Source organism: Durotheca rogersii (genome assembly GCF_024521655.1).
Source record: "Durotheca rogersii strain YMJ 92031201 chromosome Unknown GGS23scaffold_18, whole genome shotgun sequence".
In the NCBI taxonomy this organism is placed as follows: domain Eukaryota; kingdom Fungi; phylum Ascomycota; class Sordariomycetes; order Xylariales; family Xylariaceae; genus Durotheca; species Durotheca rogersii.
Genome location: NW_026251249.1, coordinates 40,277 through 55,986, shown reverse-complemented (window position 1 = coordinate 55,986; position 15,710 = coordinate 40,277). Strand labels below are relative to the sequence as shown.

Here is a 15,710-nt window from a genome sequence, read left to right as displayed (position 1 = left end):
GCGAACCTCTTCTTCCACATTTCCCCGCGACAGTATATACAGTGGTTACGCGCTCAGGATACTCCGCCGGAATAGAAAGAATCGACAACTACCCTCGAACGCGCGGGCCAGAAGATAATCGGTCTTCGCAGTGGCGAAGACAAAGCTGAATAAGTCACGAAATACGAAGTACGGCAGGCGGCTAGGTTTTGACTGACACATGGAGTTCCGTATATGTTCAAACCGATATCTAGATATATACATACAGAATGCCGCCCAGATGGTTCCATATTTCGCCCATGGTACCTAACCATGGTCGGGGTGGCAGAAAGGGGCCACCAAGACTGCGCTGCCGTCGACACGGGCTACGGACAGCATTCAGTCGTCCCCAAAATCATACACACACGCAATAGATACATACACACACCCCTCCCCAGAGGTGAAAGCTCACAATAACCAAGACGCCGGCCTATACGCGAACAGAGTAATCGTCGGAGTCGCCGTTCGAGGTGCGGTAGTCCGCCGTCATATTGAACTGCGTCGTGCGAACGATGACGGGGGACATGGCTCCGCGCTGGTGCTGCTCCTGGGCGTAGTCCTTGAGGTTCTCCATGGACTCGGAGGAGATCTGGGACTGGCCGGCCTTGCGGGACTCGATGGTGGTCATGACCATGCTGTTGCCGTGGTGGCTGCCGCTGAGCTTGTGGTAGGCGCGGGCGGACGAGGCGGTGGCGGTGGCCTGCGAGTCACTCATGGCGCTGGATCCGGGCCAGGACTGGCCCTTGGTCGTGTTGGACTGCGACCCGGACCGGCGCGGGAACCGGCTCCGGATCGACTGCAACGACGACACGAACCGGCTCGTCAGCCGGCTGTCCGATACGATCTTGGCCCCGCTCGGGATCCCGAACACTAAGAACAGGCACGTCATCTCGGCTAGCGCCCACAGCATCACCGCCGACGATACGTAGAGCACGTCGTCGGACATGGAGAAGTCGATCTCGGCGCGTAGGCGGAAGCCAGCTGCGGTGATGCAACTATGGTTCGGGTTTCCCGGTCAGCTTTTCTTTTTTTTTCACCGTGAAGTCTTATCGGAATTTACTAGACGACATAGGTGCACCGAAACCAGGGAGACATAGGGCTCCCTTTGAAAAAAGAAAAAATACAGGAAGGGGAGATGAGGAGGGAAAGGAGAGGGAGAGCATAAGGAAAGAGAACGTAGGCACGCACATAACACCGATGGCGAAGATGATAGAGACACCGGCCTTGGTCTTGGAGTTCATCTTGAGGTTCCAGATGACGCGCTGCGGGAGGATGAGGATGAAGATGTCGGAGGCAAGGTTGAGCGCGGCAGAGGAGGTGTTGACGGCGTCGGTGTTGATAGGGCACGAGCCGCCGGGGAAGAGCGGGTTCCAGCTCTTCTCAACGGGCCAGCAGGCGAGGTTGACGAGGAACAGGACGACGACGTAGAAGATGGTGTTGGCGGCCAAGATGGCGCTGCAGATCCAGAAGAACTGGTTGCGCACCCCGTGCGGCACGAAGATGTGCATCCACTCGAGCAGGATCGCTGCCTTGATCGTCAGGAGCACGCCGATGTAGAAACTTGCGCTGATGAACATGGGCTATTCAGGTTCCCGCCTCCCGTGGTTAGCGACGTCCCTCATCAAAACCGGCATGCCTTCGTCACTACTCTCATCTTCCACTACCTCGTCGCGGCCGACGTCCCCCTCCCCGGGCCACAAATGCAGAAGATAAGACAGAGAGACGCATAAGAGAAGTGGGGTCTCACAAAGAGGATCGCTGGCATGTCCTTCAGTCGCACATCCCACTGGTGGACGAACGCGCCCGGATTCTCCTGCAGACGGTAACCGAAGTAGATGTCTGTTAGGTAGCAAGCCTTTGACGAGACGAAGCGTTAGCACGGGGGGGCCCACGGCACCGAACAAAAAGGGGGTCCGGGTCACACTCGGTAATCCCGGGAGAGAGAAGGAGGTCAGCGCGTACAAAACCGATAAACATTAATACTAAGCCGCTGTCAGTCAGTACTATGGAGGGACACGAAGCGCCGGCGGCCCCGGATCGGGCGCTGCAATGGGAAGGGGGGGCTCACTGTCGGGCAGTTGGATTTTCTTCAGGATGACCACCCTGGTGTAGGTGCGGAGGAGGAAGGCCAGGCTCGTCGCCACCAAGCATACCGGTATCGCGACGGAGGAGATGTGGTTCAGATTCGGCGGGTTGTCGAAGTTGGGGATGACGCCGGGCGGCGGCGTGAGGGCGGGTCCGTTCAGGAGCGCCTCCATCTGCTCCGGAGTCAATGATGCTATGTCGCCCATTTTGAATTATTCCTTTCCCTGCGGGTCCCTCTTCTCGTTTGTTTCTCTCTCTCTCTCTCTCTCTCTATCAGCGTATTTCCTCGTCGATCTTCTCCTGCCGGGGCCGTGTATTGCTGTTCTCTTTCCGCGGTTCCCGCAGATCTCGGGGAGCGCAGTACTAAGTGGCTTAAGTTTGCTGACTGGAATAGCGGCGGCCCGTTGCAAGCAAGCTGCGTCACCTTCGCAAAAAGGAGCGAACTCGTGAGAAACCCGCGCCGGGCCAGGCGTGAGACGTGTATCTATCTATACCTCCTTGGAGACACGACCAGCCCCGGCCGTTGCGGTGCTTGCCCAGGCATAGGATCCGTGAGCGCCAGGCCCTGGGCCCACGAGGAGCGAGTGGATAGCGACGAACGACCCCTCCTCCCTGGAAAAAAGGGATTCTCTCAAATCAGCACTACGGATTAGCTGAGCGTCGGTAGGGTAGCATCACGCTGCGTCTCCGGCAGGCTGTGCCTTTTTGATAATGGCCCCTCCATCTACGGGTTCCGTGGCGGGCTTACTGGGCTGCCAAGGGTTCAAGACTCGTTCCTGATGCATGCGGGAAGGCATCTGTCAGGATCGTCGAATCATCGTAACTGGCCGGCTCCTCGATTCGGTCTCGTAGCGCCCCCCTCCGCGAGCACCGCACGTATCTAGTTACGGGAGGAGGAGCGTCGTATCTAGAAGGGGTGCAGCCAGCCTAACTAATTGCTTGTTCGAAGAGGGGGAGGGTTCCCAGTCGAACGGGCCACGAGCCACGCCATACTCATAATACCTACCGTCCGCATTCGAGAGGTGGGTAGAGTGGAGCGGGCATTTGTGCTCGGTTTGGATGCATCGCGAAGGATTCGATTGCAGTAGTGGCTGGACGAAGGGACAGAGGCCCAATGTAAAAGAGGTCGTATCCGACTCCACAATCACCCACGTTCCGTGTGATGCTTCACACGTTTAAGGGTGGTAGTGCTGTTAGCGATAAATTAGGTATGTCCGTCTTCCTTCCCCGTCTCCTCGCTCTGATACAGCATCATTGGCTGCGCTACGCTCTACCCTGCGCGTAGCGATGGGCATAGAGGTAAAATACTTCGTTGGGCATTTCTTTATTTACTCAGTATTATTATTCCCTTGCGAGTGATCGGCCGCTCGGGTCGGGGGCCAATGGCGGCGTCGCACACGCCCGCGTGGCGTGAGGCCGAAGCAACCACACCATAGCCACCGCATACGCAGCTCTCCGCCGAAGATCTCACGTAATGGGCTGGGCGAGCTGGGGCAGGTGGCGGGTAGGGCTTCCATTTCGAATCCGCGTCTGCCCGCCCGAGTTCTCGAAGTCCACCATGACAGCGGTCGACGACGTCGAGGAGCGCGAAGGGCGGCAGCGTCTGTGCAGCACGCCCTAATGCGAGACATTCGTCGTAGTGTGGATGGGGAAGAGGGTTTGGGCTGGGCTTGGAGTTCATTGTTTCTCCCGCTCTAGGGCCGAGGGTGGCCGGGGGTCCAGCATGGAAGTACTGGGCATCACCTTGACCGTCGTCAGATCTTTCCTTTTCCCGCCGTATATTGTCTGATCCTCCCCTGTCGGACAGGCCCTGAATCCCGCCACGAGGTGTAGGCGAGTTGTCTGCTCATTACCCAGATTTGGCCGCCCGCCCTCCTTCTCACGCCTCCGCCCCTCATCCTTCCCTCGGCCCCCCCTTTCTCTCCTCGCCACCCAATCTGCTTGCCGCCGCTCATCGTCCTCTTCTTATCGCGGATGACGTTGCGCCAGCGTCTCATAGGACCGGTTTTCGACGGTGGCTGGAAACCCATGGCAAGGCAAGAAACCATGTGCCATCTATGCAGACTAGACTGAATAGGTATAACAGTCCCGTTAAGGGTGACATCTGTGAGTATTTCGTCCCCCGAGTCTTCTGGACATACTACGTAGTATGTAGGTGTGTACGTAGCTACCTCTCACGGACCCCCCGTCGCGAGACGAGATCAGAGTCTTTTTTTTTTCGTTGCCGCAGACTTGCCTTCGCTACGCAGATGGCCATCCTCATTTGAAATGAATTCCCAGTCTAGACCCAGGGACAGACAGGTAATACCGCTGCTACAAAGGTTCATCCGAGTAGCTCTCTATCATTAACAGATTATACCCGCCTACCTATCCATCTCTCCGTGGGATTCCTCACCTCTCGGCGGGGTGAGCTTGGAGAGACACATGGAACTCGGTGGCGCACCTACCAAGCCAAGCGATGTCTAATAATAGCTCTCTTCGACGAAGTCTCTACCTACATATGTAGGCGCCCAGACAGCCACGCGAGGAATTAACCTTAAAGACGCACAGTCCTACGGAGTGAATCCAGGTTCAGTGATCGCTTCCAGGAGACAGGAGGGGAGGGGGTGGTGGTAGAGCGACATGCTGGAATCCGTGCAGCGTCGACTTCTCAGGTGTGGGTTGGACCGATCCGCGATGCCAAGCAGGCAGCCAGGTAGTGTCGAGGCCGATCCGCCTGAGGCAGATCCGTTTCACAGAGATCTAGATGCACAATGGAATCGGGAAGGTAATATCGCTGCTTGCTTGCTGTCGCTACATTCCCGTTATCTCGCCCTCTCTCATATCTAGGCATCTCTCTCTCTATTCGCCCCTGGAGCGCGTGCTCTTCCTCGCCCAACGAGAGTAATACGACGTTCACGGCGAAGTACGCATTGCGGGGACGTCTCTGCATGTGGTCGCCTAATACCACATGTAACTGGAGTCAGACCGTACAGTAAATGACGAACTATTGCAGTGCCGGTTACGATCCCATAATATCGGCCCAAGGTGCCTGCGTATGGAGAGGTATCTATAAGAAGGAAGAGCTAGGTCGAAAAGGGGCTCGCGCGCGTCCGAGACTCCAGTTGCTTGGCCCTCTAGGCTCGCGAAACCCATCGACAACTATTCTACCAACTGCGGAGAAAGAAGTCCGCGGATAATAATCATAGTCAGCTGCGCGCCGTCCCGCGTATCCACTTGAGGGTTAGTTGTCAAAGTGGATTCGTCAAGTTAGTAGTCGTCTAGACCGTTGTCGTCCCCGTAAATCTGGCAGTTGACAAAACACCGATCGCATAACTTCGATTGCTAATATACCCCCGAATGCTTAGTATTCCTTATTTCTTGTTCCTTGCCCTTATCGTTGGTAATCTAGACTAGACAGGGACCATTGTATCTCGTTGGATGCGATCGATACCTACCACGCGCCTAGGAGGCCGTGTGACGACCAGGATTGCACATCCCGCCGACACGATTAGTTCAATAGCCCTCTGGCCTGCGAAACCGCTCGCGTTCCTTGAGCGTAGTCCGTGGAAGTTGACATGATGGGAAAATGCTGAATTCTACCTGTCCGCCGTGGATCGCGAGAAGTTGCACGGCTCGAGAGCTTCGGCAGCATGTGATCCCCCATCCAAACACTCGCCAATCCAACCGGGCCGGGCCTCAACACAATACAGGGTCTCGACAGCGGGGGAACATATTCCTAGTCGTGACGAGCGACACTTAAATCCTCTTACTGCGCATACCGATATACCCCAGGACAGGGGATCCGAATAACGCCCCCCCCCCCCCCTCGATGAAATGAATCCACTCACGGTGATAGCACGGGAGTTGTCTCGAGCGTGAGATACTCGTCAAAGGAGTGACGTTCGTAACTTCAAGAGGCTTATTGGCCCGAGCTGAATCCAGAAGCAATAGCTCCTAAACTAACCTCGCCTAGGCTATATCACATGGCCAGGAAGTCTGCGCCCCTCTCGTGCACTTATCTACCTCGAATACGTGCTCGGAACGCCTGTGTTAGTTGTCCCTAGGTGCGGGTTCGCGGTAGTCTAGGTCGATGCAGTTAGCTTTCGAGAGGCCCATATGTGTGCATCTATCCGCCAAACCTCGGGTCCTCTCTCGATCAAGCTGGCAATATTCCAAACCCCCCAGCGCAACTATCAAACCGACAGCCAGTGAATCGCTCTCATTCCTTTTCCAAAAGCACGCAGCTTGTGTATCCTCACGCGCGCTCGATCGACAGCGCCCATGCTCTGTTGTGCATCCGCCGGATCCGCATGTTGCAGCGGTGGCCTGTCCGAAGGAGTCGACGAGGCTTGCATACGGGGTTGGACCACAGGGCTACACGAGCCCACCGCGCGGAGCTCGCGTCAGAAGCTTATATCGATACCTATCTGCTCCCTCTTTCGCCTCGCGCGCAGCGCCCGCTTCGGGCCGTCGATCGTTCGGTCGGTCACCGGCTTTCGCCCCCGGTCCGTAGTGCGCATGGGCTAGGTGTCGTGGCTGTCCCCGGCGATGCGCTTGCACGGCTTTCGTCCGCGATGTCAGAGCTTCTCGACGCGTGCAACGCGAGCCGAATCCGTAAGCATGGCGTTTCGCTGCGCCGCGATGACGCGGTACCGGAGAGCCGGAGAGCGCGCTTCTCTGGGGCGGTGACGTCAAGTGTCTCGGTCGCCAGCTGGCTAATATGAGGTCTTGCGTAGGCTGGCCGACGTTGGGGATTGCGAAAGGGGTAGGTAGGCATATGCACCTGGTTTTCTACGTGAACCCTTGCCCCTTTTCTTATCCGCGCTCAGTTCTAGGGCCCTGTATTTCCGGCTGTGGCACGTGTCAAAGTAGGAGATCCCCTTAGGTTGCGAGTCGCCCTCGGCCGCCAATAACCCGGTCAGGCTATTCATACGCGAGGACATATCAGATCTAGATACCTAGTATCCAGGCGGTTTCGACACACGCCATCCCGCTGCGCGAAACCGAACCGCGTCAGCGTCCGCTGTTTGCCCCTCGCCCGCTCGATTTGCCGTGCTCGGGAGTGTTTGCTGTGAGTCCTGGGTTTGGCCGGGAAGATCGATACCCGGTATGCTGCAACGAAGTCGGCCGATGGCGCAAGCGATCACTCGCAGCGCCTCTGCGATGGTGAGTGCGGACAGATGTAGATATATCTCCTGCTGCTGCAACCCTGGCGTGCCGTCCAGCAAACCACCGCTGCATACGCGTCTCGTCGTGACCGGGCGCCAAGACATGGCGTTATTTGCGAATAGATGGTGTCTTGGGGCATCGCGCCTGGTTATAGGCCCCCCCGCACGCGAGGAATTACGCCGTGGCGCCCGGGAATCGCGTCTGGCCGATTCGGAGGTAGGGGTGACAGCCTCGCTTCCGCGCTTTTGCGTGTGTTCGCAGCACTTGCCGGCCGCGCTTTTCGCGAGTGGGTGCTCTCCGCTTCACGCGGTTCCTGTCGGTCATGGAGACGAAGGCGGGCGAACGTGCTGCACGTTGCATCTTAGGGTTCCCTCGAATGCAGAGCTGTAGATCTCCTAGATGAAAAAGGTATATAAGCCCCTTAATTTGACGGCTTTTCTCTGCTTCGTGTAGGTACCAAACCACACTCGCCACATAGTAATAACCGTCCGACGATTGGTCTCTGTCTGATCTCCAGAATGCGGGTTCTCCAGGTCGCGTCCATACTTCTCGCCGCATGCGGTGCTACCGGTTCTACCATAAAGCGCCAAAGCGGAGGTGGCTTCGCCGATGGCCAACCCATCGACAGTGACGGCAGAGGTGCTCCGTTCTCAGGTGTGTTTGGACAACTTTGCTTCCCAGCCTCCCCTCCCCTCCCCTCCCCTTTCCCCTATTAATAGATATGCCAATATACTGACCGCATCGTTCCTAGGTGGCACTAACCATGAGCTCGATCTGCAAAACCCCGACAACCTCGGCCGGCAGACCACCGACAGTGGTGTCGTGCCAAATCTCAAGTGGAGCTTCTCCGACTCCCGGACGAGAATCTTGAGGGGCGGATGGGTTCGGGAGCAGGTGATCACGGATCTCCCTTCTAGCCGGGATATCGCGTCGGCTCAACAGCACTTGACCAAAGGGTCTATCCGGGAGCTTCATTGGCATCGAGTGGTAAGCAAGCACCGGACTATCCAGAGAGACTACAGTAAAGTAACTTACTATCGATCCCTAGGCTGAATGGGGCTATTTGTATGCCGGGTCGATCCGAGTGTCGGGGGTTGACCACAACGGACAATTCCAAGCGACCGTTCTGCAGGAGGGGGATGTGTGGTACTTCCCAGAGGGTGTAGGACACACAGTCCAAGGCCTCGACGACGAAAACGAGTTCCTCCTGATATTCGACGACGGTGACTTTGACGCCGTGGGGTGAGATATTACCTACCCAACTCGGCGCGCGTTTGTCCGGCTGCATCATGCTGACTTGTGCCTAGCACGACGTTCAACTTGGACGATTGGATCACCCACACCCCGAAGGCCGTGCTGGCCAAGAACTTCGGACTGCCCGAGGCCGTCTTCAACACAGTTCCGTCCCCGAACCCGTACATCACCAACGGGACTATTGACCCGCGCAACGTGACCGGTGGGGGCGGCGAACTGACGGGCAATGCCTCGTTCGCGTACTACGCGAAGGATCATCCGCTGGAACAGGTCCCGGGGGGCGGTGGCACGCTTCGCATCGTCGACTCGAAAACTTTCCCTGCCGCGAAGACGATAGCTGCCTCCATCGTCACTCTCCACCCTGGGGCTCTGCGAGAGCTGCATTGGCACCCGAACGTAAGTCTAGGCCTAGTCTACGAAGACTCTACCGTAGCACTAACGGTATCGCTAGGCTGAGGAGTGGCTCTACTTCCACAAGGGCCAAGGCCGCGCGACGGTGTACATAGGGAGCGCCGCGGCGCGCACGTTCAATTTCCGAGCCGGAGACACGGGCGTATTCCCGGACAACAGCGGTCAGCCTCCCCTCTACAGCGTACATGTAATAAGTGCGAGCTAACTAGTAGCCTAGGACACTACATCGAGAACACGTCGGAGACGGAAGACCTGGTCTGGGTCGAGATATACAAGAGCGATCGGGTCGAGGACATCTCGCTGACCCAGTGGCTCGCGCTCACGCCGGCGGGCATCGTCGCCAGAACGCTGAATATTCCCGTCGAGGTGGTGGAGAACCTGAAGAAGGAGAAGCAGATTCTCATAGGGTAAGCGACACACGGCTGAGGTTTGGGGTCTTGGTGGCAGCGGTTGCAACTCGCGGCCCCGTACGCGGACTTGGCACGCCTATCAATACCCGTCGGGGACGGTAGCAATGGGAAGCGCAGTATTTTAGTCGTGGCTGTGTGACGCGTTCCATTGGCCTATTATTTTTCCACTGCCAGTTCATCGCTGCGACGTTCTCGCCGAGTCTCTCGCGTCTAATACGTCGTAGCCCGCCCGCCGCGAATACGCCCTGCCGCTTGCCAGTGAGTATTACTATGTCGTAGAACAGAAGGGCGTACTAATACGCGAAGACACGCCCCCATTAAGCGACGAAGGCCTTCGAGTAGCACACGCCTCCGCCTGATAATAACACGTCTACTTCTTTCGGGGCCTGTTCAATTGGGCTGCGAGTATTAGTTTTCCGCTTCACAATTCCCGTTGGCGGGCACCATTCCCTCAATGGCAACAAACAGTAGTCAATACGATAGCATGTAGATATGTAACTTCGTTGGGAGCAAGCCCGTGGGCCTGGCTCTTCTCCGCGGTCCTCGTGTTGGCTTGACCACCGCTCCGCCAAGTGCCCGGGAACGGGTCGATCACCAACACCTCGTGGTGGGTAAGACTCAACGGCACTGCCCCCTCCCTCGCACACAACATCGCTTGCAGTCGGCCAATGGACCTCGGCCGACGGTGACATTTTTAGGACTTGACGCCCGTTTCCTGGGGGCTGAACGTGGTACGAATGCCGTCAGTTCGAGCGTTAGGTATGACAGAGCCTTGCGTCCTATATTGATACCCCCTCCGCCGGCAAGGCGATGATAAAAGCCAACCATGGCCGTCGGTCGAGCTGACGAGGTCGGGCGCTCTCCTTCCTCGCACCCAAGCGACGGCCATCGCTCGCAACGGCTATTATTAGAACGGAAATCAACCACGACGAGATGTCGAGACTTTTGGTCGCCCTTGCGATCTCTATCGCATTGCTCATGGTCGACTCGGTCATCGAGCTTTCCCTCATCAGCAGCATGGTCGGGTGGCTCCACCGCAGGGCCAGCCAGGGATTTTCCTTCCGCTACGAAGGCTCGGTCTACCCCATGCCTGGCGAGCCGCTCCACCTGATGGTCGACCAGGGGCACACGAGCAACGGCGCCGCCGGGACGGCCTTCGTCATCGTCGGGCTCGGCGGCATCGTCGCTCTCTCGCTGAGGAACTGGTTTTACCACAGGATCGGCGTGCTGGGGACCATCGCACGCTCCCTATACCGCGCCTGGGTCTTCGTCAACATCCCGGCGTTCCTGCTGACGACCTTGGCGCTCGCCTACGTGTTCGCTGTCACTAACGCGCACGAGGATCAGATAATCTACCTCTTTCCAGACCTCGGACTATTCGATGGGGAGCCGTATCGTTTGTACTCCTGGACGCCGCAGAATTGGTTCTCCGCGCTTTTGGAACTGGATTTGGTCGATTCGCGAGACGACATACAGAGCCATCTATCCATCATGAGAGGTTGGCAGTACAACTTGATCCCCATGTTTATCATCCAGCTGGGTGTCACTTTGTTGGCATTGTGGGAATTTCACGACTGGCGAACCCGGAGGAGAACATCGAGACAGGCGGAGAAGCCGTGAGAGAACGATGTTGGGTGTTGGTACGGGGCCGACGCCGATTCAGGGTAAGGGGTGCCAGCCGAGCGTTCGGAGGAAAAGAAAATAACTATTATCAGCAATCCCCGAGTAAACGCAGACAGACTTTTCCAACTCAAGACTGCCCTCGCCCTTTCTTTTGTGCTCGTTTTCTCTGATGAGGCAACCCTCCACAGAAATTCCCCGAGTGGTATAGCTTACTTTGTATCCCATCAATAGTATCTGGAGTGCGGGATGTGAGTTAGCTCAAGGCTTGAGCGGTCAACCTTTCTTCAGAATACTTAGTGAGAGAATACATACCTCCTCCTAAAGGTGATTCGAAGGAACTGCCTTGACTCGATTAGTCTCTTACCCTGTGTTCATGCAGTGAACTTTTGACTTGACACGTCTACGCTTCTTAGAATTAGAATGACACTATAGGACGGATGCCCTTGTCGTGTCTCGATTCGCTCTGTCTTTCCGCGGTGTCCCTATACTTGGTGTTTTCGCCGAATGGTTGCCCAAGATATAATACACTTAGAAAGGCTGCCCCCGTAGCGTCATAGCTAGAACCCCCCCTTCTTACGACATCCAACTCATAACATGAACTGGGGTAAGGGGGCTTTAGCCACGCTACTATGATAGCAAGGTAGCGTCTCGTGTAGGCCAAAAAGTCGCGTATTCGTCCTCGCTCACTCCATGTGCCGATGCAGAAGCAATCCTGTTCAGACAATCTGGAAAGGATGAGATACAGGATCAATAGTTTGCATGGGGGGTGACATCGGGGAGAGAGACAGAAGCCAGGGGTGATCGACGAGTTCAGCATCCTGTTCCCACGTGATCGGGTCCCGAACACTGAATCCTCCGAGGAGTCTGCCGTAGCGTGGCAACATATTGGCCATGGGGGGATCTATATTTCGTCCCCCTAGCAATACCCAAGTGTGCCCGTGGCATGCATATGCATGGTAGATGGGCAGAAGTTGCGGTATGGGGCTAGTGTTGGATTTAGAATCCAAAGGATTTCGTGCCAGAAACACGAATTCGGCTGGTCCGCACGCTAGGGCTCAATGGCCGAAGATATATTAATATGGACTTAGATTCTAGCTTGGTAAACGACACGAAATACCGTCTGCCCCTCTATCTACGTTGGGAGAGAGAGGGAGGGGGAGGGGGGGGTCCTATTACGCTATACATGACAAGTAGGATTTCCTGCCTGACAAGTCGTGTCAACAAGCACGGGGGCATGAGTACTATCCAGGACATTTCGAAGGAGTCTCACGCTTCTTCCTTGGAGAGAGAATCTAGATTTCCCTAACGAATAAACCACGAAGCGCTAATTGGCAGCGATACGATCCCGTCAAGGTAGATGGATGCGAGAGGAGCCATCAAGAAGGGTATGGGATGAAGAATTAGGAGGCTATGGGTAGACAGGGATTACATCAGTATCGCTCTCGATTCCACCTTGCACTAAATCCGTCTTTGGAAACCAAAGGATTTAACAAGATGGTCTAGTTTGCGTAGTAAGCCAGGTCTCCCCAGAAGAAATATTATTGTAGATAAACTAAACGTTACGGTTGAGAAAGACACGAAGAACTTGGCCTGAACGTATTCTCATGAGTCTTAACTTCGCTAGAGAGTCTTGCCAAAGTCGGAAAGAGAACGGCCTAAAGAGGTGGTTGATTTTGGCATACTCTACGAGGTCACGCACCTGAGGCACGACGAAATCATGCACCGCAGATATAACCTCTGAGACGTTGGCTTTAAGCTTGGCCTCAACGAAGTCAACGTCGAGTCTAATACCTTACGACGGAGATTTGCTAGCCCGTGATATCAAGATAGAAGGAAAGCGACCTAGCTGTTGGGGGAGATGCTCCGACCCCCCCTTTTTTTTCATGTTTCGTCGCTGGCTACACAACTGCTCTGCTGTAGGTACTGAGCGCGGACCAGAAAGTTCCCCTGCGTCGCTAGAAGCAAGGTAACTAGGGACTGATGAGTGGCTTGAGTGCCACATCCTTGACATCGGGGCCGACTAGCGGCCCAAGCAGCGCGTCACCCACAACGCGAGGCGTATCTCCATCTATTCCGACCCATACGTACTCGGGACCGCGCTCCTCGTCTCCCTGGACCTTCGCCCGTGCCTCGTAAACGAGTCTCTGGAGATGCAAGCAGTCGTCAAGGACCCACGTGCGCTGTCTCGCCCTCACGCTGGGCAACCAACCGCCGACATAGCCGGCGATCTTGTCGAGGAATAGACTGGTGAGGATGACCAGTGTGCTGGATGTGAGGATAAGGAAGAGGCCGACGGTGGAAACGTTGGCGACCCCGCCGCCGGGACACAGTCGTACGCGCTGACGGCCGCAGAGGGCGATATCTTCCGGCGTAGATGGGCGATCGACGTAGCGGCTAAGGACCGGATCAGTTGGGCCAGCCATCCGTTGGAGCAGCGCTTGCTGAAGCAGCACCATGACGGTGGCGTGCCAGTTCTGGACCTCGACCTGCCACTGATTGCTTGGCAGGGGAAGTTGGAAGGGTATGTTGGCGTTCCGGTCTGCCGCCAGATTCAGATTTGGCAATGCGGCAGTGTGAGGAAGAGAGGCATGGTCCTTCAGGGCCTGTGCTATCATCGTGATCGTTGCGTTTTGCATGGCCGTAGGGACGATGTTGCGTGGCAATTGAGTCATCAAATCACCGACATTTCCCACGGTCGAGCAGGCGCCCTTATGCGCATCGCACCACTGATACTATTCGTGTTATATGTCAGTACAGGGACAGTTTCAGTCGGGAAAACGTAGAGACCTTACCTGTTCAAGACAGCCTAGAACACCGGTGACACGGTCCTGAAGATAGTAAGTCGAATCGGTTAGAGGGTGCCAGTAGGCCATGTGCGCGGAGAAGACGGGGTCGTCGCACGGTTCAACAAATAGCAGTGCATTGTTGGAGATGAAGAAGAGAGTGGCATCTCCCGGCGCCTCCATCTCAGGGATAGGGCGAAAGGAGCTCATATTAGCATTGGGGCCACCAAAATATACTTGAAGCCTACACGTATAGCTTAGTAACATATACATGAGCCCACAGGTTAGAGCATTCGAATTGAGAGTGCTTCCTGATTTACTTTGATAGTACTCATGCATAACACCGCGATCACAAGGTGCGAGGAACATACCACATTGTACGCATGAGCGTGCTGTTTGCAGCATATTTACTGACGCCCCAGGTAAAATTTCCCCCTAGGTTCGCGACCGAGCGCCCGTACGCATTCAAAACCATCTCGTCTCCTGGGACGAAGGACCGGGCGTACGTGTTAGAGGCATTGACTTTGGCTGTGGTTGTGTAGCCGTCTTGGGTAATGGGGGCGCAGGTGGTGATCTTCCTGAGATTGACTTGATCTTCGAGTGGCGAGTTGAGGCCGAGAGCGGTGTTGGAATTGATTAGACCCGTGTCGAGCTCGATAGCAGGGCCATCGCACATGGATTCGTGAAAGGGGCACCTGGCCTTCCAGTTGGTTGTCCAGTTCAACGTAGGCTGCACAAAGGGGCCACAGAGTTCCGTATCTGTCGCGTTATAACATTGGCGAGAGAGCGCGGTTGCCATAGTTAAGGTATTTAGATAATACCGATCAACGGCCACCTCGATATCCCCAGAGGCAGCCGACGTGTCGGGGTTCACGTAACCGCAGTTCGAGGAGTTAAGAAGAACCACAAGACTGGATGAGTTGACGATTTGAGACGAGTAAAGCCCGGCAACGATGCTACCAACGGCATATAGCGTTGCTAAGAGGATAAGAGGCAGCGAGGATAGTAGAGAGGACGGTGCGGAGCGATTCGCCCAGAATAAATACGTAAAGCGAGTCGCCGCGGACGGGGCGGGAAGACAGGCCTTGAGTATGACCTGCTGCTGCTGAAGAATTGGTGCACATTCGCTTCTAGTGACTCCCTGGCGGATGCAGTGGATTGTGTAGGCGGTCAAGTACCAGAGTTGTGACGCGGCTAGAGATATATAGAGGGTTAAGACGGAAGTCAGAACTCCAGCTACTCTGGAAGAGATGGTTATTTTCGAAATGAGCATCCAGTTATTGCCCTCCGCCCAGTCCGTCCAAATACCGGTGTAGATATCCGAGGGATGGATGGCCATGACAAGCAGCTCTGTTAACAGGCAGATAGGTTGTATGTAAGCCGGAACGGAAGTTCGAGCTCTACTCCGTGGAAGAGAGAGAGAGAGCAGAGGAAGGAGTTGGCTAATAAACGATCGGTACAGACAACCACAAGCACGATCTACATGTCCGTTTTAACTGAGGAATTCAGGGCTGGGATTATACCGCTCACTAAGATCCTGTTTCAACCGGTTATACCGGTTGACGCCACCACTGGCTGTCTCGAGAAGCTGAACATCCCCCTTACATGTCGGTGAGCTCGAGTAGGTATTTAATCTGAAAATCGGTTCGCCGGAGTGCGGAAGGGTAGTAGCTCTACGAGGTCTATGGTCGATCCCTTTACGAGTTGACGACGCCAAAAACGCCCCCAAACGGCAGAGATGCTAAGAGGCTCCGTGATCTCTCGATAGCGGACGAGGCGTTCGACGGTATGCGTCGATTACGATGCTTGGCGCGCCCGTTCCAATCCGTGGAATAGGGGCTGCTACCTATATTTAGACACGGCGACATGCAGTTATTACTGAGAGGTACCATAATTCGCCTACCATTGGTGCGATAGGCGTCGGACAAAAAAAATGAAAAGCGAGATAGGAGTCTAAGAGTCGAGGTGAGAGGAA

The 15,710-nt window shown here is 55.6% G+C and overlaps 4 protein-coding genes across 4 annotated transcripts; 2 read left to right on the top strand and 2 right to left on the bottom strand.

The window, feature by feature from the left end:
- Positions 1 to 448: 448 nt before the first annotated feature.
- GGS23DRAFT_606225 (uncharacterized protein) lies at positions 449 to 2,309 on the bottom strand (the record flags this gene model as incomplete). The annotated part of the gene is made up of 5 exons (XM_051519879.1): positions 449 to 1,013; positions 1,207 to 1,598; positions 1,766 to 1,873; positions 1,981 to 2,000; positions 2,087 to 2,309. 5 exons carry the CDS (start codon positions 2,307 to 2,309, stop codon positions 449 to 451), a joined length of 1,308 nt encoding a protein of 435 aa, XP_051370013.1.
- Positions 2,310 to 7,565: 5,256 nt separating this feature from the next.
- On the top strand, positions 7,566 to 9,529 carry GGS23DRAFT_145272 (putative oxalate decarboxylase oxdC). The gene is made up of 6 exons (XM_051511296.1): positions 7,566 to 7,908; positions 8,006 to 8,241; positions 8,303 to 8,496; positions 8,562 to 8,904; positions 8,960 to 9,080; positions 9,137 to 9,529. The coding sequence occupies exons 1-6, from the start codon at positions 7,773 to 7,775 to the stop codon at positions 9,328 to 9,330; spliced, it is 1,224 nt and encodes a 407-aa protein (XP_051370012.1). The 5' UTR covers positions 7,566 to 7,772; the 3' UTR covers positions 9,331 to 9,529.
- Positions 9,530 to 10,142: 613 nt separating this feature from the next.
- On the top strand, positions 10,143 to 11,315 carry GGS23DRAFT_145256 (uncharacterized protein). Its single transcript, XM_051511295.1, has 2 exons — positions 10,143 to 10,993; positions 11,065 to 11,315. Exon 1 carries the CDS (start codon positions 10,263 to 10,265, stop codon positions 10,947 to 10,949), a length of 687 nt encoding a protein of 228 aa, XP_051370011.1. The 5' UTR covers positions 10,143 to 10,262; the 3' UTR covers positions 10,950 to 10,993; positions 11,065 to 11,315.
- A 1,199-nt stretch (positions 11,316 to 12,514) lies between these two features.
- GGS23DRAFT_576140 (uncharacterized protein) lies at positions 12,515 to 15,693 on the bottom strand. The gene is made up of 3 exons (XM_051516842.1): positions 14,107 to 15,693; positions 13,745 to 13,979; positions 12,515 to 13,684 (listed from the first exon to the last, which is right to left on the bottom strand). The coding sequence occupies exons 1-3, from the start codon at positions 15,072 to 15,074 to the stop codon at positions 12,923 to 12,925; spliced, it is 1,965 nt and encodes a 654-aa protein (XP_051370010.1). The 5' UTR covers positions 15,075 to 15,693; the 3' UTR covers positions 12,515 to 12,922.
- Positions 15,694 to 15,710: the final 17 nt, after the last annotated feature.